The sequence below is a fragment of the Caloenas nicobarica genome, chromosome 2 (genome assembly GCF_036013445.1).
Source record: "Caloenas nicobarica isolate bCalNic1 chromosome 2, bCalNic1.hap1, whole genome shotgun sequence".
NCBI classification, from domain to species: Eukaryota; Metazoa; Chordata; class Aves; order Columbiformes; family Columbidae; genus Caloenas; species Caloenas nicobarica.
Genome location: NC_088246.1, coordinates 9492331 through 9512146, shown reverse-complemented (window position 1 = coordinate 9512146; position 19816 = coordinate 9492331). Strand labels below are relative to the sequence as shown.

General features: G+C 39.5%; 1 protein-coding gene across 6 annotated transcripts in view; it reads right to left on the bottom strand.

Annotated features, from left to right (window-relative positions):
- Positions 1 to 19816, bottom strand: part of RBM33 (RNA binding motif protein 33) — a 100089-nt gene that overhangs the window by 34697 nt on the left and 45576 nt on the right. For all 6 annotated transcript variants that reach the window (XM_065628251.1, XM_065628252.1, XM_065628254.1 and 3 more), the window contains exons 11-14: positions 8176 to 8335; positions 6960 to 7291; positions 5509 to 5751; positions 4401 to 4688 (exon numbers count right to left, since the gene is read on the bottom strand). In XM_065628251.1, coding sequence (XP_065484323.1) covers positions 4401 to 4688; positions 5509 to 5751; positions 6960 to 7291; positions 8176 to 8335 — 1023 coding nt within the window. The remainder of the gene's footprint in view (positions 1 to 4400; positions 4689 to 5508; positions 5752 to 6959; positions 7292 to 8175; positions 8336 to 19816) is intronic.

Genomic DNA, 19816 nt, shown 5'->3' with positions numbered 1-19816 from the left:
GACAGAAACAGTACGCAAAGTCTTCTGCTGGTGATTTTCGCTCCATTAGTTTAATAAGCCCAGTACAGATTTCTCCAACAAGCAAAAAAAAAAAAAGGCAAGAGGCAACTGCGAGAAAGTAGACATACCTCAAAGATGTCATACAGTTCACAGCTTGTGTTTGGAAGTTCCCTGCCAAAAGCAACATTATCTGTAGGCGAAGAAGCATTACAGCTTGAAGCAGCCTTTTTCCTAGATAAACTCTTGACACTTCACCTTATTCTGCAGAAAACTCCACAACATAAAGAAACAGTATATTGCATATGGATCCTCCTTTTACAGGAGGCTACAGAGTACCAGGCCAGAGACACAAGGCAGTTTCCCTGGTTTTGTGGAGGGTTTTCTTTCTTTGTTGGGTTTCATAGTGGGTTGTTTTTGTTTGGTTTGTTGTTTTTTAAGGGCTTGTGTGTGCTTAGGGATTGGTTGGTCTTTTGTTTTTTGAAACAGAGATACTCAGATGTCTTTGAACAGTTCTTGAATACAACACATCTCATTGTAGTCTGAAGAGAAGACCTAACAGTTTTCTTTTGCCTTAAGGTCCAAAGAAGCCTTGATGAGTGCTAAAAGAAAATGTTCCAGGCTGGTTTTCTGAATGTAACTGAAGAGCAGCTGTCCCACATCATTCTCCAGGAGAACTTAGAATGGCACTATTGATTAAGAAAAAGACAGCAAAGACATGCTCTAAAACAAATTACAGTAGAAAACTGGATCTCTTAAGTCTTTGCTTGATTTAACAAACAAACAAATATACCAACATTTTTAGAGGTCTGCAGGTTTTATTACTAGTTAACAAAATTAAATGCAGAGTCCTAAGAACTGGATACTACAAGTGTTCCAGCTTGCTATCAAGGGACAAAAAAAACGAATCATGCAACCAGGCTCACCTGTGTCTCTCAGTAGAATGGGTGCAAGGACAGAGCAAAATGGTTTGATATGTGCCATACACAAAGGCTATTCAGCAGTTTTATCTTTCCCCGCCCCCGCCCCCAGTGGTAACATTAGAAACAAGAGGCCAGAAAAATTTGTCCGAAAATCCATGACAAGTCTTCATAAAAGGCAGAGCCAGATCCAAATCACATCATTTGGCTGCTTATCTTCAAAACCACAAAGTATCTTAAATAAAGACACCTACATACACATAATACGTTTCACATTACTGATTGTATCAGCTCCTGAGCCCTAGGAAGGTGTGAGTCACCCTACTGAACACAGCTGCTGTGCGCCTCAGACAAACAGAAGAGAATTAAGAACAAGGTTAGAAGTTGCTCAGAGAAGCACGCTGCCCTCTTGAGATCTCTTAACTGGAAAAAGACTGTGACAAGAAGAAGCTTCAAGACAAGGAGGCACCATTATCAAAATTTGGAAATCAAACCTGTTTAGACTACAGAAAACTCAAATTTAGACATGTACAATTTTTCAGGTAGTTCATTTCCAAAAATATGAAAAGGATTTAGATACATTTGCTCCAATAGCAATGTAGCAACTATTTTCCATTTCACAAGTCATTTTTAAAAAGAGACAGTAACATAAAACCCAACAACCCAACTTAAAATTTACTGGATTTGGGAGACTGGAACATGAAATTTGAAATATAAGTGGTAATATCATTACACCTATGATCATACAGCGCTTCACTAAATTCTCTCCCATTCTGAGCTCAAATATATCCACTTATTCTAAGAAGATTCACATCACCTTTCTACATTCTCCCTCTTCTCTAAACTCAAAAATGCTTAATATCACCTTATTCCCTCTTAACCTAAACTGACTTCGGCATGACCAGAATCAGGCCCACAGACATCACCCGTACTTGCCAGCTTCATTGACATACAATTTTTCAGACTGAGAATATGCAAGTGTAAATCTTGGAGATTAACAGATTCTATTCTAAACAGATGAAGGCATTTAAAGTCAGTATTTTGCAGCCTCACAGGAACGGGAACATGAGCACAACATTAGTAAAGCAGAAATACAGTTTTTAATCTTGTAGTCACTCAGGTTGCAAACCTTTCAAATATCTATTTTGAAAGTGAACAAAACCTTTGATAGCCAATACTGCTATTTCTTTGGTGCTTCCTGAATGATAGGGTATTCATAAATATGGCCACTGACTCTTCAAGAAGACGGATGAAAAGTCTTAATAATTTTCCAGTTGAAGACACTTGCAAAATAACCTGCCCAATTCAGTTATGAGCAATATAGCTAGAAAAGATGACAGAACTTAACTCTTTCTCATCTTCATAGAAAGCAAAAGAACAGGACAAAGTTAGCTAATCACAAGCAAAACACACACACAAAAAAGACTGGAAAACATTACAACCTGCCTAAGGAGAGAAACGTAATAGCTTACGACGACAGTGAAGTATATGATTAAACACTTGGAAAGGAACATCACTAGTGCAGCAATGCTGGCTGTAGAGGTCACAATGAGCAGCAGAACCGCAGCGGCACAGCTCAGAGACAACTGCTACCACCCCGTGGTTCCCAGAACAGGCTGTGCTCCACAGCTGCTCGGAAAGGAGAAGGGTTCTTGTGCGCACTTGTCCACGCACTTTCCTAGTACTTGCTCAGTGTATCTACGACGGCTTTACTTTTATGGTTAAAATAGGAAATACTAGAGGATGATTTTTTTCCAAAGCAACTTATTTTTTTATCCTGTTTTGCAAAAATTTACATGGAACAGGTATCAAACTGTTTTCAAAGATAGCTTTGACACAGAAATAAAGCGAAAGCTTTATTTGTAAACCCAAGAATTCACATGAGTAAGATTAGTTAGTCTTATAACTACAGGTTTGTTAGAATATGGAGAGAAGAAGATGACTGCTTCTTTTGCCCTTTTTTTAAAAATCCATTTGATTAAGAAGAGTGAAAAATATTCACTCATTTTTCTAAACACCGCTAGAGTTTTTCACAATCAGTGCCTCAATTTTCATGTACTAAACTACAAAAGAACTTAAAGATGTTTAGATAGGGAGGTCTATCTGTGATTTGTTTCTAAACTTGCCTTACTAATGTCCTGAAATGAAAGGCTTCTCTAAGAGGCACTGCATTTTCTGTGACTTGAGAGTACTCCAAGAGACTGAGTTGAGCAGAAGGGGATTACATAAGTCATTAAAAAAAAAAATCTAAATTTAAAGCTGAAAAGCTCAAATAAGGGTTTTCTTTCACATTCCCATTGAAAAGCAAGTGCACAAGAGGTCAAACACTGCTAGCTATGGGTTTCTTTTGTGACTCGTTTGTGAAAATTAGTTATGACCATGCTAATTCAAGAAGAACCTGAACAGCTAATCATGAGCAGCTCAAAGGGAAGACAGTATTATCACAATTAAAGCCTTCAACAGTTGTTGAAGAAAACCTGGTGTTTGAGACAAGATTCATGGGTCAACTAAACTATAAAGATTTACAGAATAACCTGACACTCAGAAATTATTAAAAGGTGCATTTAGCCATCATGTTCCTCTGGTACCTCCTGACGTTCAGGGTAACAGCACCATCACTGCAATCCTACCCTCTCTCAAACTAACAGTGCTCACAGAGTCTTCTCTAGCTTCCAGGAGGACCTGTGCAGGGAAATGGCCATCTGTTCAGACTGCAAGATCCAGTAGAGACCAAAACACTGGCATCTCATTTTTTGATTGTTCACAGCACTAGCAAACAGCATCATTTTCTCCAAAATTAAAAACTTGAGAGCATCTCCTATTTCCCCTAATGTCAATGGGTTTCATAAAAGAGATTTTCTTCTTTAAGAGCAAGATGCTCCATGAATGATGCAGCTGCAACCTCCTGCGTGAGGGTTCAAGACCCTGAGGAGACTGGGCAGCCTAAAGGAAAACAGCATGAGGAAGACAGTTCTCTTAAACAGCCCTTTTTTTTGAGCCATAAAGCATCATAGGATATGGAAGAGAAGAGGTTTGTTGGCTTTAAAAAAAAAGTGATTATCTGGAAAACCCAATCACAATCCTGGAAGACAAAAATGGGCATGATGGGTTATTTCAGAGGCTATTATCAATGATGACCTTTAGACAATCTCTCTCTTTTCATAGTAGAAATGACAACTCCTCCTGCAAAAGAGATTCACCACAGCCCCGCCAACCTTCCAGACTTTTTTTTCCTCCTAAATCAATGGAGACTGGTTTTGCTGTCACATTAAAGAGGAAAGTGCAACTCAGAAAGAAGTCCTCTAACAGCACTAAAAACACTGGGTAAATAATACATTAAGAGTGCTTAGAGTTCACAAGTCAGACTAGAAAAGTTTTAAAAAGGTGGGAGTTTTCTTATTTGTTGTTGGGGTTTGGAAGTTTTTGTTTGGTCGGGTTTTTTTGTGTGGTGTTGGTTTTGATTTTTTAAATAAAAAGTCTTACCTCTGTTTCAGATTTTACTTCTGGTTTTGCTTGGCCCACTGGTGTGACTGCTTTAGCTTTCATCTCAGGCCTTCCCTGTGAGTTTCCAACACCAGTTACAGACTTGGTGGCAGACATCGTGCTGGTAATGGGTTTGACCTGAGCAGCTGGGGTAGAGGTTCGCCTGTTGTTGCTCATTTCCATAGCGTGTGATGGTGCTATTGGCAACTCACGCAAGTTACTATTTCTTGGAGCAGTTGACTGTAGCTGCTGATTTGGACGCTTGACAATATTTTGTGATGGTGTACTCTGAAAAGGAGAAAATTAAAAAACTGCAGACTTTCACTACAAACCAGACTAAAGTGTTTCCTGTTTCATATTTTCATGATTTAGTTAAGTTTAGGAAAAAAACTTTTTGATGAGGCACAACATTTTCAATGAAAAAATAAAATTATAGAAATGAGAACATTTTAAACAATAGTTTTATTTTTCTTTAACTGAAGGTAAAACTGAATCTCACTTGTTTAACATATTTCTCAGAAGTTGGCTTCAGTGTGTGATTTATTTGCCTAGACAAAGCAATTATTCTGAACTAGTCATGTTGCCTTGAGCGCTGTTTCACACTGTTGTGCTACTCCAACCTATTGAGCAACAGAATACCCTGCACTGGGGAAAACTCACAAGACCTGAGTGGCACCATCTGAACCAGAAAGCTGATTAGCACAGATTAGTACACAGATTTCAAAACGAAAGACAGTGTCAGACAACTGGGCTCCTACACAGTCACAGGCTACTGCAGTTTTAAAATCCTCCTAAACAAACATATCCTCCAAAAGTCCTTGACTGCCACTTCTTGGCCAATTGTATCATCTCTTATTGGACCCAGATCATGAAAAACATTGAAGACCAGGGAAGAAGAGGAGAAGGGAAAGATACACGTGCTATTTTTGGATGTAGGTTATAAAATGATGAATGCAAAAAAGGAGCAAGAAATGGTGGAAGAAGGTGACAGAGCACAATGGAATAAATGGGACTGCAAAACCATGCTGGTGAGTTCTGAAACCTGTGCTTACATGCATGTTACCCACACAGAACTACGCAATGCAACACTGGTGTATGTGGTACTTACATGCCTTGGCTTCATTGGACCCTGTCGCGGCTGACACTGCATCCTGTTGTTATTTGGCTGCTGCTGCGTGGGCTGCACATGAGGCCTGAACTGCGGCTGGTTCATGGGCATCAAGGGCTGTGGTGGCGCTTGAAGATGATGGTGGTGTTGCTGCTGCTGGTGATGGTGTTGCTGCTGCTGCTGGTGATGATGCTGCTGAGGTTGAGGTTGTGGCTGAGGCTGTAACGGAGGATGCAAGGGACCCTTCACATGAAGAGAAAGATTATTTGGTTTTAGTTTCAAGGTAATAAACTCCTGAAAAGTAGCTTCAGTCTCCCAAGTCCTCAAAACATCTGTAAGCAGCTATAGACCAGGCTTAACCAAAACTATACTGGCTAAAAAACAGACTAACAGAAGCTGTGCACTTAAACCTGTGTAAGTCAACAGCTGAAGCGGAAAAAGACAAATGCAAGGGTTCCTGCCCTCTGTGCCCTTTTCTAATGCCTCTAAACTGGCTTGATTTTTTTCTTCCCCTTTTATTCTTTCCTTAAACATCACCAGATTTCAGGACTTCGCCACGTTCAAAACACAGACACCATGAAAAGCTCCCGCACAAAGCTCACTGAACATGCAGGGCACCTCCACATCGCCCTGCACATCCCTGAAACATTCACCCACGTCAAGCCGCAATTCAGCTTCCTCCCGTTTTCGGGAGGCAGGGGGCGCTCCCACCCCGCCACTGCCCGCCCGGGCCGGGCCGCGCTCCCGCCGGAGCGGAGCTGCAGCGACAGGAGCCGGGAAACACCTCAGTGCTGGAAACCGGGGAGAGCCATAGAACCATTTCGGTTGGAAGAGACCCTCAAGATCATCGAGTCCAACCATAACCTAACTCTAGCACTAAGCCACGGCCCTAAGAACCTCATCTATATGCCTTATAAATACCTCCAGGGATGCTCTCCTGGGCAGCCTGTTCCAGTACTTCACAACCGTTTTCGGGGATAATTTTTTCCTGATATCCAATCTGAACCTTCCCTGGTGCAACTTGAGGCCATTTCCTCTCATCCTGTCACTTGTTCCTTGGGAGAAGAGACCAACCCCCTCCACGCTCCAAGCTCCTTTCAGGCAGTTCAGAGATCAGAAGGTCTCCCCTCAGCTCCTGTTCTCCAGCTGAACCCCCAGCTCCCTCAGCCGCTCCCATCACACTTGTGCTCCAGCCCCTTCCCCAGCTCCGTTCCCTTCTCTCAACTCGCTCCAGCACCTCAAGGGCTTTCTTGTCGTGAGACGTCCAAAACTGAACACAGGATTTGAGGTGGGGCCGAGTACAATCACTTTTTAAGGTGCAGCAATAAAGGGTTAACAGGTCAATCTGCCTCACACCTGTGATCTTGGATCATTCCACTTTGGTTACGTTACTCCTGTAAGCCTACAAGGCAGCACTGGGCCACTTCAGACACCCCATCCGTGCCCCATACCTGCATGCTGGGCTGTGTGTGCGGGGCGAGGAAGGGCTGTCCCGGCGCCTGCAGGAACTGCTGCCGGGGAGGGATGAAGGGCCGCGGGGCGGCCGAACCCGGCTGGTTGAAGTGGAGAATCCCCACAGGACCTTGAGGCTGCATGTTGGGCCGTACCGGCCGCTCTCTGGGAAACACAGGTGGTTGTCCCTGCTGGTTAAAGGCTGGCCCGGGCTGGGTGAACGGCATCGGGTTCTGGGTAGGGACGGGATGCGCGCTATTAAGAAGAGGGGGAGGTGGTGGTGGGGGGGGGCTCCGCTGCTCAAACAAGTGATGGCTTGGAAACCTCGGATCTGTGGGAATCAGAGAAGTGATTAAATGACAGCCTCCCTAGGACACAAACATACTTTTGAAACATAAAGCTCTTATCTTGATTTGGAAAAGTAACCCGAAATTTGTAGAAAGCAAAACTGTATGGGATGTTTTAATTTTAAGAGCTACCCTCAAGGTTATGTTTTTCTCACTTCTGCCACTTGTGAATAAACAGAATTGATGCTTGAAAGACCAGCACAAGTGATACTTTGCTGGAATTACCAATACTTTAAGAAATTCTACTTTAATGAAATCAATGAAGGATACCAGGGGTTATACTTTAAACCACACGAGAACTCATAAAAGGTTGATACCATTTGCTGACGAGATATTTAGCAAAGTTTTACGTACTTCGTGTGTTTAAAATGTCTATAACATATACACTGTATATTTACATATTACATATACATGGTATATACATATCTCTATATATACACACACATACACTTACAAGCTATTTTGTTTGCTATGCCGTATCATTTTAGCTAACATTAACAGATTTTTTTACAGTACACACATAGTCGGGGTTTAAAGAGTTACTAGCGGAAACCAAAAGTATGGAGAGTACTAATTATCTAAAATGTAACAAATTACAACAACTTTATTGCAACAATCACTTAGATACTAATTTTATCTGTATAACGTTCAGACTGACAGTAGTTACAGATGGAGACATACAATTACACCAAAAAAAGTAAGAAGATATCAGAACACTAGTATTTTTGGCATGTAGTAGTCTGGCGACATCAAACAGGATCTTCCAACCTCCAGGTTCTTCTGAACACTTCAGGTTACATGACACACACATTGCATAGCCACTTACATGAAATGGATTTTATATGTTAGTGGCAATGAAAATGTTTACCTGCGAGGAAGAAAGGATCTCTGTCCTGAGGAGGTGGAGGAGGGAGCGGTGGAGGGGGTGGCGGGGGCCCTCTCCACTGGTCCTGGATTGGCAGCCTTGGGGCTTGGGAGAAGTTGGTAGGAACTGGTCCAGGCGCATGCTGCTGGAAGTCTGGAGGGCCCTATTTAATAAAACAGAACCAAGATTAAGACTACCATGCAGGAATTTATCTACTGCCTGCTATAACTCTTTTCTCTTAAAAATACAATTGCTTTATGAGTTATCTCCTATCATCTGTGCAAACTGACAGCCCTTACTGAGTCATTCTTTCACAACAGAAGAGCCATTAAACCCCAGTACAGTATCTTGAAATGAATTCACAACGTTTTATTAATCACTAGCACCACAGGAATGCCGCTTCTTCTTGAGCTTATTGAAATCCACGCAATTATTGACCTTCTTTCCCATTAATCCAAAAAAATCTGAATGTCTACTTTAGAAGACATTCCTGACATTTATCCTCTTAAACTGTGCTATTCTTCACCAGCAATTTAGTACAATGTAAGCTAGAGAACTGAAGCAGCTTTACTTAAAAAGGGGGTGAAGGACAATTCGTAGCATCCAGAAAATTAAAGAAATCATCTTTCAAAAAGTAACAGGAGAGAAACACTTCTGTCTATTCGCAGTTCAGCATCTGATGCTTGAGTGTAAAATTCTCTTTCCTCCAAAAAGTTTTTTTTTTTCAAATGCAAAGTGAGCCTTTACATGTTGCAGAAAGCAGGATGTTAATCCAGAAGCCAACCTATGCAGAAGATACACTTAAGCAAGTAATTCACACTATCATTTTTTTCTTTTATATCAAAAGTTGGCAAAATATGTTGGCAACCTCTGATAAACAGAAGCAGCTTCACTTCACATAAATCATTATATTCACAGGCATTTCCTTACGTTTAAATCAAGTAAGTAATGAAAATAATCTACAAACATCCTTGTTTTCCTCTTTATACGGATTCTGAAATCAGTTGTGGCATCTCTTCTGTCTACATTTGATGCTCACCTTAAAGCTTAAAACTTGCCGTTGTTGAAGACCAGCTTTTCAGAACAGATTTCAGACCAAACACTCCCTACTAGACTGAAATATGGTCATCAGCAAAGGACCGAATGACCAAGTTGCAGTTGCTTATCATTGATCTACTGAGTTGCCCCCACCAACAGTACACAGTCTCACTCTATCCTATTTGTACTGCAAAAATACTAGCATTTCAGGAAAATAATTTCTCACACAGCAAAAATGGGTATTTGCCCTGGGAACTGAAGTCTACTCCTTACTTGAAGACAAAGCTGCTTCACGCCCTTCTACCAGCACAACACAACTGGCACTGGCAAGGCCCAAACAAGTAGAGAAGAAACACCCAGACTTGAAGCCATTAGGAAATCTGTGGCTTTCTTCAAAATGCCTGAGCTGAATATATGAGATACTAAGAACACTTGTTTGGAAGTGAGGCCGTGATTACTTGTTTTCTATCATTATACAGCCATCAACTCTAAATACTTTGTCATTCCTAGAAATTAAAGGGTCTATATTCCATTGCCTGTGCAATGGCATCAGTCAGCCAGTCTCCTGTGGCTATTTCATCTAGTGGAAAGACATTACAATAAACTCAAGCATGACAGTCCTCATAACGTACATACTGTTTGTAGGAGGAGCTGCTACCCTTCTGCAAGTGAACAGTTACCAACACAAAATATTCTTGCCACCTCGGAATAGACTAACACCTTTGAATTTTACAGCCTGTGTGCAAACAGCAGCAGTCAGAGGAAGAGGGAGCTATTTAGGACAGAGAAAAGCGATGTTTATTTGTCCCATCAGAGTCTGTTCAGGTTTAGCTGAATAAGGCTGTTTAAGTGTGTTGGTGTTGAGGACAATGCTGGCTGCCTGCCTAAAGAACAACTGAACACAAACCTTGAGGGTCCTGACCCTTCGCTCCCCAAATGCAGCTCTACCATCACCCCACATAGAAGCTGCCAGAGGTGCTTTCAAACTAAGGTTAAACACAGTCCATCATCATGGAAGCCTTGGTGATAAAAGCCCATTTCTGAAAGCATTGCTCTTACAGCCATCCCAGGGAACACACAGCAAGCTGCACGGCCTCAAGGGAGGCACCCAGCAAAGCAACAGATATTTAGCTATTTTGTTATTAGTTTATCACTGGATAATGCATAAAGTCATTGCAAGAGAGCCAGGGGAGAAACCAGATCATCAGGGCAGTTTGACAAAAGATGATTTTTATCTTCCATCTTATTTACAGCACATAGCCACATAAGCATAGCACACCTAGAGACACAAAGCGGCCTCAACAGACAACCTGCTCTTTTCTGGTTTCGGAGACCTTGACTCAGAAGCTCTGAGATTCTCCCAGAATTTTTCTCCAGACACAATATATGCCTACGTATATCTTAGTTATTTCTAAAATATCCAGTGAAAAAGAAAGTACGTGAAAACTTACTGAAACCTTGGCTAATAAAGCATAAGTATCACATATTTGCTACTCGAGCTGAAGAACTGGCAGCAGTAATAGCCTGGCTGGGCTTGTTTCCAAGCACCAAATGGCACCACAGTGGCTATAGTCCCCTCTACCTGCTTTTTCCAAACTCGACATATTCCATCCTGGTCGAGGTAATAGATCCTTATCGGTCTCCCTCCTCATTCCCAAACTTCAGCTTCAGTCCTATGCTACGATATACAGGCTTGGACTACAAAATAAGCAGGTTTCTCTGTTCCTGTTCCCCTAATTTGTAACCCAGTCTCAAGCATCTTCTTTCTCCAGTTAGCCTCACTCTTCTCCTGGCCTTGCTTGCTCTTCAGATCCATCCTCTCATCCCCACCGCGTCTTTCACTCTGCCTGCTGGTTCCTAATCCCAGCGCGGATCCAGCTCCCTGACTCCAAGCTGGCGGTCCTGTCCCGTGGCTGCCGCCCAGCAGCTCCATTTACCCCACCCGGCCCCTGCTTTTTTGTCTCTATGCTCAGTCCAGGCAATTGCCCTTCTTTTTCCTGCCAGGAGAGGAGAGGTAAGCGACATCGGAGTTTGAGAGAGATCCTCTACTTGTCTCTTAAATAAACATCTCTTCGTACCAGCTCTCCCTCTCCTGCCAAACCACACCCTTGTTTCTATGCCCAGCTCTACCTCGTCCCAAAGGAGCCCTGAATTGCAAATACATGGGAAGTCCTGTTGAATTTCACACACCTCTTACACACTGAAACATCCTCAGTGCAGCCAAACTCCATTTTCTTCCCTGAAATACTGAGCAGTAATAAAATATTACTAAATAGCTCACTTGGACATAACAATGTTTTTCCACCATTTCAAGCTCGGAATGAAAGTATTTGGAGAATTTCAACCAAAGTGATTCAAACTGAAGCAGGCAACCGGCACAACATCTTGGTTCGAACCACAGAGGGCTGGTAGCTCTACACAGGCTGAGAACAGCTTTATATTTCCTATCGTAAGGGAAGGAAATAAGCTTTAGTTCAGTTTTAGAACTTAGTATTACGAAGTTATTTTAGACCTAAGAAAGGCCACACTTTAAAAAAAATGAATTACAATTTGTTTACAAAAAAATTACAGAAACCAATAACTAGCAGCATATTTTACTGTTAAAAATACAAGCAACACTGATTTCAGGCTCCCTTCAGTATCAAAGATGCCCATTTGACTTAAAAAGCAAATATTTACTGTATTCTAAGTACTTTCACTGATTTTAAATTTGCTATCCAAAACCTGCTATTGAAAAATCCCCCAAAATGCCCACCAAGATACACTGAGAAAATGTGGTTTTTTGCTCTGGTTTTATTAGTGGTATATTTCATATGATTTATACCCCCCAACGCAAATTTGCATCGAAATAACTCTGAAACAGACCAAAACAACGACCCTTCCTGCCAGAGTACTTACTCCACGTACAATGCAACAGAAGGTTGGGTTTTTTGAAACCTAAAAGTTTCAAAAATGGCAAAACTAGTGAATTATGGCTGATCTAAACCACACCACAATAAAGCTGCAAGCTATACAGACAAATGAATATTGTTTAGAAACACTGGCATATTTGGATCGCTGAACAGTTTTAACTTTGTGTATGTGACATTTTGAAGAGCTACTAAAATATGACTGATCACATTTCTTGGATGATAACCAAAGGCCAATCATGAAAAATTAATTGCAAAGACATTTGTTATTTGTCAAAACCAGAATTATCGATATTAGTACAATCAAATTAGTTTGATTCTTTTCCTTCTAACATATGTGAAAAAGACCGACCTCCACTTTTTTTTTTCCTCTAAACCAGCTTTGCTTCTACCATCCCTAAAGAGTGAAATAAAATTCTGCCCTAAATTACAATATGGGGGGGAGGTGGGGTTGTATTTTCATATTTTACATTGCTGAGATTTTTCTTCTGAAAGAAATTCCAGGCCAATTCCAACAAGAATTTGATTGTGTGATGGATTAGTGTCATATACTACATGTGAAACTAAAACTCTAAAGTTCAGCCAGAGCTGCTACTTCCAGACACAAACTTCTTTTTTTTTTAATGAGAACATGTGAACTACTATGAGTATTTTTCTAAGTTATGAGGTACTTATCTATTATTCTGAAATATCATTACATTTTTATTCATTTTTTAAAATGTAATAGGGATACACTAAAAGTACAATTTCAGCTTTTACTTATGCCAAATTCTAATTGTCCTAAAAATAGTATAAATTAATATAACAGTTCTCTATTAGTTAAAGTTTTTACGGGTTTTGTTTTCAGGTTTTTTTTGCTTAACAGTAGTTACACTATAATTCTAGGAGTGGATTATTTTACCATTAGTGTTAAACTCTACATTCAGCAAGCATTTGCTGCTAATAACCCTCAAGTGCCCTCTGCTATTCTGTAGAAAAGACCACGCAGAGCTATTTAACTTCTAAAATTAATAGTGCAAAAGCCAGTTTTCATAATGGTCTATTTTTGATAAAATAAACATACTGTAACACAGATGCATAATAAATCTTTATATGCACAGTAGTTACTCCCATTTTTCATGGTTTTGCTATCCAGACAGTTTCAAATTACAACTGACTATTCAGTACACACATCAACTAAGACTCCCTACCAAAAAATAATTTTAACTATTACTTCACTGTTATTACACCTTTTAGGAAACTTCCCTACTTAACAAACCCCACATTCTTCATACCACCTACTTTCAAGATAACAGGTTTCAACCTAACAAACGAGAGAACTGCAAATTCATATGATCAGCCAAGGCTGCAAAGTTCTACCTTTCAGTTCAACACTGGGGCCAGCTCCAACACTGGGGAACATACAAAATATTTATGTGCCTTCCCAGCAAGATCCCATAAGGCTGGATCACATTTCATATAGACAATGGTTCCAAAGATTGAGTTACCAAATGTCTGCATGAGAAAGATCCAGTAGAGCGCATACATTAAGTTTTGAAGGAGGTGTCTTATAATTGTTATTATATAGTATCATTAATATCGATTATTCAGTATTATTAGCAGATTGAGTACATAGTAGAAGTGCACTAAATTGCAAGGAAGACTCCTAAGATGGAGTTTTTAGCCAGATTTAAAGCCAGCTGCACAAAGAGCACAGAATGTGGAAACAGCACAAGACCTGAAGCAGATGGACCCGTCGGGCCACAGCCTGGCCTTGGGTCCTCAACCAACACGTCGCCTTCACAAAACTGCAGCCACTCCTGCACCATTGTCCCCTCTAATCCAGTCCCCACAGCCTGGGCATTAATGAGTATTTCAAAGACCTGAGAAATTGTCATTTTGGAAAGCTGAAGGCTTTCTCAGACAGGCTTTGGGGGCTGCAAGGGGACACAGCTCTGGCTGTTCTTCCTCTTCTTCTTGTGGAAACCAAAACATGACCATGCCTGAACACTGAAAGCAAAGTACTGTACATCAAGATTTTTCTTAAGCTACCGAAGAAAGCAATTTTTGGTCTGTACTTTTTCCTGTTTTTAAGGAGTGTGTTGGACTCTATAATTTCATCTATCCTTGTGCAATTTTACTTTGAAAATTCTTCAGTATCATCTTTTTATGAATACAAGAACTGCGGTCTAGAAGGAAATTACAATGGAAACAGGGCTCTGTGTGGATTTCCAGAGACCACAAATCACAGGCATTTTAGAGATACTTCAAAGGAGAAGATAACCACACACTGAAGTGCTACTGACAGGTATTTTATTGTCTTGAATCTTTAATTTTGTGAAGTTTACCCTGACAAAAAGAAAAAAAGAAATCTACCAACTCTTCCTCCTCCACACACTATAATTTACAGCGCCTCAGACTGACATTTCTATACAATTCCGCATGTCTGCAGGTTGTACAATTTCCCCTTTTACTAACTTCCATTATTCAATATAGCTAAGGCATAACTTACACCTTATCAATCACTTCTGGAAAAAAAAATGCAATGCCAATTTGTGTCTACATTCATTAGTGTTGTGAATAGCTCATTGAACATGACTTTCACACACACAGGCAATCCCACCTTCTGAAAGAACACGAGATAAGGTTACTTTAATCCTTTCAAAGAACTGCACTATTTGCCTTCCTTTTATCCCTTTAAATATCCTTCCTAGTTAAGAAATTAACATTCTCTCTCATACAATTCTTACACAAATTGTACTTTTACTTTTCTGCATCTCTTGTTAATTACATGATGTTATCTCCAATAATCTATTCATGAAGCACAGATAACTTTGGTTACCAATAAAAGGGAAAACTTAGCATAAATTGCTTAGCACAAAGTTAATCTCATAAAGCAAGGAATAAAGAGGATCTAACAGCTATTATATGACTTATCAGCTTCTCTAAAGGGTCACTCTACTTTTTTTTTATGAGACTAATTAAATACCTTAACAATGTCATTGAAACTTCATGAATCTTTCAGTAAAATACACCCTGCCTCTACAACATGTTTTCATTTATTAATCTCACTTAAAATGCAAAGAGCTAGGAGAACCCCACTGACAGTTAAGTAGGGCCACTCAGTTAATTCTTCTTATATGGTTTAAATGCAAAGAATAATGACCACTATACCCTATGACAATTAAAACTATAGCCATCTGTCACAAGATGTTAATCCTCTTATTTCAGCAGCTACTAGACTTTTTGAAAAGCTTTCCTAAAATGCCTGCATTCCAGTGCAAGGAACTGACTTACCATCCTCTTATGTAAGAAACCCTGCTTCATATATCTTGGATGTGGTTCAAAAATTTGCAAGTAAAAATATGTACATCCTACAAACCACGGCTCTTCACATTCAAGTTTCACAGTTTTCTCATTTACTGCATACAGAAATGGAATGATTTACTGAAGTTTTATTATAAAACATTTTGGTATTTCCTTAAATATGGTTTAAATGACTCATTAGCATACCTGTGATGTCTATGACAATCACATAATTCCATCAAGGTGAACTAAAACCTAGCAAGCACCATGATTTTCCCAGCTGATTCGTTAACAGTATTAGAAGAGACTCTATATAAAAAATCCTGACTTAAAATACATATGAATCAAGAACAAAAAAAAATTGAAGTTCAGAGCAATAAGAAAACTCAATACAATGAATGTAAGCTACCCACACACTAGTCCTTTCAAAGCTTCTGGAATCTATTTTCTGAGCAGAAAACACAAGGAGATTGCAACTGCTGGTTCAAGTATGTGGCCTGCACAGATCCTTCTATTACAGGTAGATTGAGTCTGAGAGAGAATGAGTTGATGTTTTTTCCTCAACTGAGCCAAAAGTAATTTTTGATATTAAAATGTTCCACATAAGGTGGACAAGCTTCTCTTTGATACTACACAACTCCAAGAGATAAGAAAGTGTGTTGGGACATTCAGGTGCAAGTCCAGGTGATATGTAAGAGAAATCACCAACGCTCCACTTCACTGTTTAAGGGCCCCAAAAGGAATTCAGCCATTGTGGAAAACCAGTACACGCAAGGAGAGAAAGGCATGGAATCCCTTGTTATTTAAGACAACTCTGATCAAACAGCTAAAATAAGGACACAACTGATACAGAAAAAGACGGGTACTCCCAGCACACTAAGACAATCCCAAACAGTTCAGGAGACTAAAGCTAAAAATCAGATTCACTGTATACTAAAAGTATCCCTTTCCAGCAAGTTTCGGGACATCCCTCCTAATACATCAAGCAGGGACATATTCATTTTGCAAATGGAGACAAACACAACTTCAGTGTGTTTCTGTAAGAGAAGCAAAAAAGCAAACTCGCCTACAAGGAACCAGTTTTACACAGACAGATTGATTCACAGATGCTTGGACCCCCATCTGCTTGACCATCGAGGTACATACATTAGAAAAGGAAAACCTGCAGGACAAGTGGTCCCATTCAAGAATCATTCTCAGAAAACACTCCTAAATGAAATGCAGGCATAGGAAAGATATTGTTAACTAAATCCCAGTTCTGGTTTTCAATTTGTACCAGTGCCAATCTGCAGAAAAACCATGTTCCCATCTGATTTGTACGGCTGAAGGAACAGCATCTCCAGCAAGGAGAGGCAGGCCATAATGAGAAATAGTGTGATAGACAAGTTGTGCAGCCTGCGCTGCCTGAAGAGTAAACCTAAACCTCTCAGATTGGAGCATAAATCTAAGTAATTTCTTAAACAGGTGTTTTAAATTAATTCATTCGGAAGATTCAGTTTCATTTTAATTTCTGAAATCCTCTTCAGGGGTGTGGTGTAGAAGAGCATGAGATCATTTTTGTTTAGTGCCCTCCAACTTTTTAAGATTAAGTACAATATAGAAATATCACAAATAGAAATTGGAGAAAAGGCATGTGTAAAAAATAGGGGCCCAAAAATTGTGGACCTCCTCTGCTTTCAGAGCTATTGAGATAAAACATACAACAAAATTCATACTTTATCCTTGGGCTTACCAGAGACTACACTGTGCAAATATTATTACAGTGTTTATTGACCTAGTGTATTTTGGTGATCTGCAAGTCACTGTTCGTTAGAAAAAAAACCCTGAGTGAGGTCAGAACTAAACTGGGTCATAAGTATCAAATTCAGGATTTCTACATTGCACTCCAAGCTTGAAGGTACAGTTATAGTTAATTTAAAAACAAAATGAGAACCTCAAAGACACATATGTGTGACCTGGGGACGATGCTCCTCTCTTCAGCAAAAAAATGCTCAGATTGGTATGAAAAAGCCAAGAAGCAGTCAGCTTTATAGACAACAAATATTAGAATTGCTGCTAACTTGGACTTTGATCTGTATTATAAAATGACATTCCAGACCTGACTATCTAGTAGTCAAATTCCTTGATTCTTGATTTTTAATTGTGTAAGGAAATCTAATTTCAAAGATGTTTTACACATCTCTGACCTTGCAAACATTTTGGTACGAGAAGTTTACATACCCAGAGCTCCCACCCAAGTGACTGCAGGTACTACCCACATGTTGCATACGAAGGCCTGAACACCCTTCCTTTTTGGGTATCCTACAGTCAACCCACAGTATTCCTCTAAATGAACTCATTTTACTGTAAACAGTAGTACAATTTACTGTTTTATAATTTATGAAGCATTTTTTTCTTCCACATTCTGAAGAAACAGCAAGAAATTAAGGTGTGGAAGGTGAATAAATACCAGTTTATAGATCTATTTTTTTAGATTTTTTTATTTTTATTGGAATAACACAAGCGTATTGAATTATCTTTTAAAAGGACATTTTCTCAGCTCTGTGAAAATATCTTAAGAGAACTACACTATCATCTAGGACTCTATAATGTTATAACCAAATCTATTTTAGTTCTCCATTGAGTGTTTAAGCACTAGATTAGCCTTACTGCACTGTAACAAGTCAACTGCATGTTCTACTTGGATTTGAGTCTTGACTTCTGCAAAATCTCTCTTTAACAATGTCTAATTAATGACTATGTAACTATACGTATAATAGTTTTTCCTCTTTGCCTCAGTAAAAATTTATGCTTTGCTCACAAGGCTTAAAAAAGTTCAAACTTCATTCACAGAAATACCTCAAAATCACAGCATATATGTGTGTGTGTATATATATAAAAATATATATATATAAATAAATATCTATACCAAAACTTCACTGTGAGGGTGACTGAGCGCTGGCCCTGGTTGCCCAGCGAGGTTGGGAAGTCTCCATCCTTGGACATACTCAAAAGCCAACTGGACACAGTCCTGGGCAACCTGCTCTAGGTCACCCTGCTTAAGCAGGGGGTGGGACCAGATGACCTCTAAAGGTCCCTGCCAACCTCAACCTTTCTGTCATTCTGTATTTAGCAGGTACTAAATAAATCTGAGACTGAAGAAAATCTAGCATCATTAACACCAGAAAAAAAAAAAAAAAAGAAAAATCTACAACTCTTGTTTCTTTGGCAGTGTTAAATAGCAATTACTTAACAAAGAGGTAAATGACAACAACTATGAAATACAAATTCACAAGTTTTCTGTTTGATTTTAATATCTACAGAGCACGTGCATAGTGGAGCTCACAAGACAAGTTAAAGGGTTACTGCATTTAGAAACCATGTATTTCTTTCTTATTTAATAGCTGTTACCATCATGTTCAGCTGCTGCTGCTCCTCCTGCAGATGGGAATTCATTGATATGATTAAATTTGATGGTATGATAATGTATGGTAATCGTGATTAATCAGAAGCCCACTAGCAAATGGAGGATGTTGGGTATTATGTCACCTGCATTTTAAACTGCATTCCCTCTAAGCCAGCCTGACAATATTTGACAGCTGGAGGGATCTCATGCTGCATCTGCTTGCTACTACTTATAGATCTGATAAGAGAAAGTGCCCATCATTCCTTCACTATCTTAAGTGCTGTAATTATAGGGCTTTACAGTCAAGTTGTGAAAATACTAAGTGTTAAAAAAGAAAGCTTTTTACTAGCTGCTGAACAAGCTCTGTCTCACATCTGCAAGGGCTATAATCTGCAAGAAATGTAATTTAATGCAGCAGTCTCATTCAAACATGATTTGCATGAAATGCTGTGTAAAGCACTATCCAAGAAGTGTCAATCAACACCACCTGATACCACGTATGCTGTTAAATGAAAACAAAATGCTTTCTACACTACCTGTGATCTGCCACTGTTACACAGTAATAGAGTGAAAATTTCATTTACTGTTGCTCATTATAGTAAAGCCATAGCTAAAGCAAAATAATTGTGAGGAAGTAGGAGAATCATTCGCACAAGTGACTTTTTATTTCCATTAACAGTTTGTCTGCTACATACACACTGTTGCAAACACGCACTAGTTAACTAGTTACTAAATACCATTACTTATTAAATATTAGTTTTAGATGATTGACTGTACTCAGATGCAGGACTGTTCAAATTGTCTTAACTGTGAATACTGGAGAATGAGCCATGATAAAACCCTTATTTACGTGTAGCAACTCGTGATCAAATTTGAAATGACGGGAAAAAAAAATTGTCCTCCCTATTTGCATTTCCCACAACAAACACTATTGCAAAGGAGTTTTGCTTTCAAAAGCACTGCAAATTTATGCGTCTACATACTGCAAGACATGTTGACATAAAGGCAATAATATCCATTAAATCAG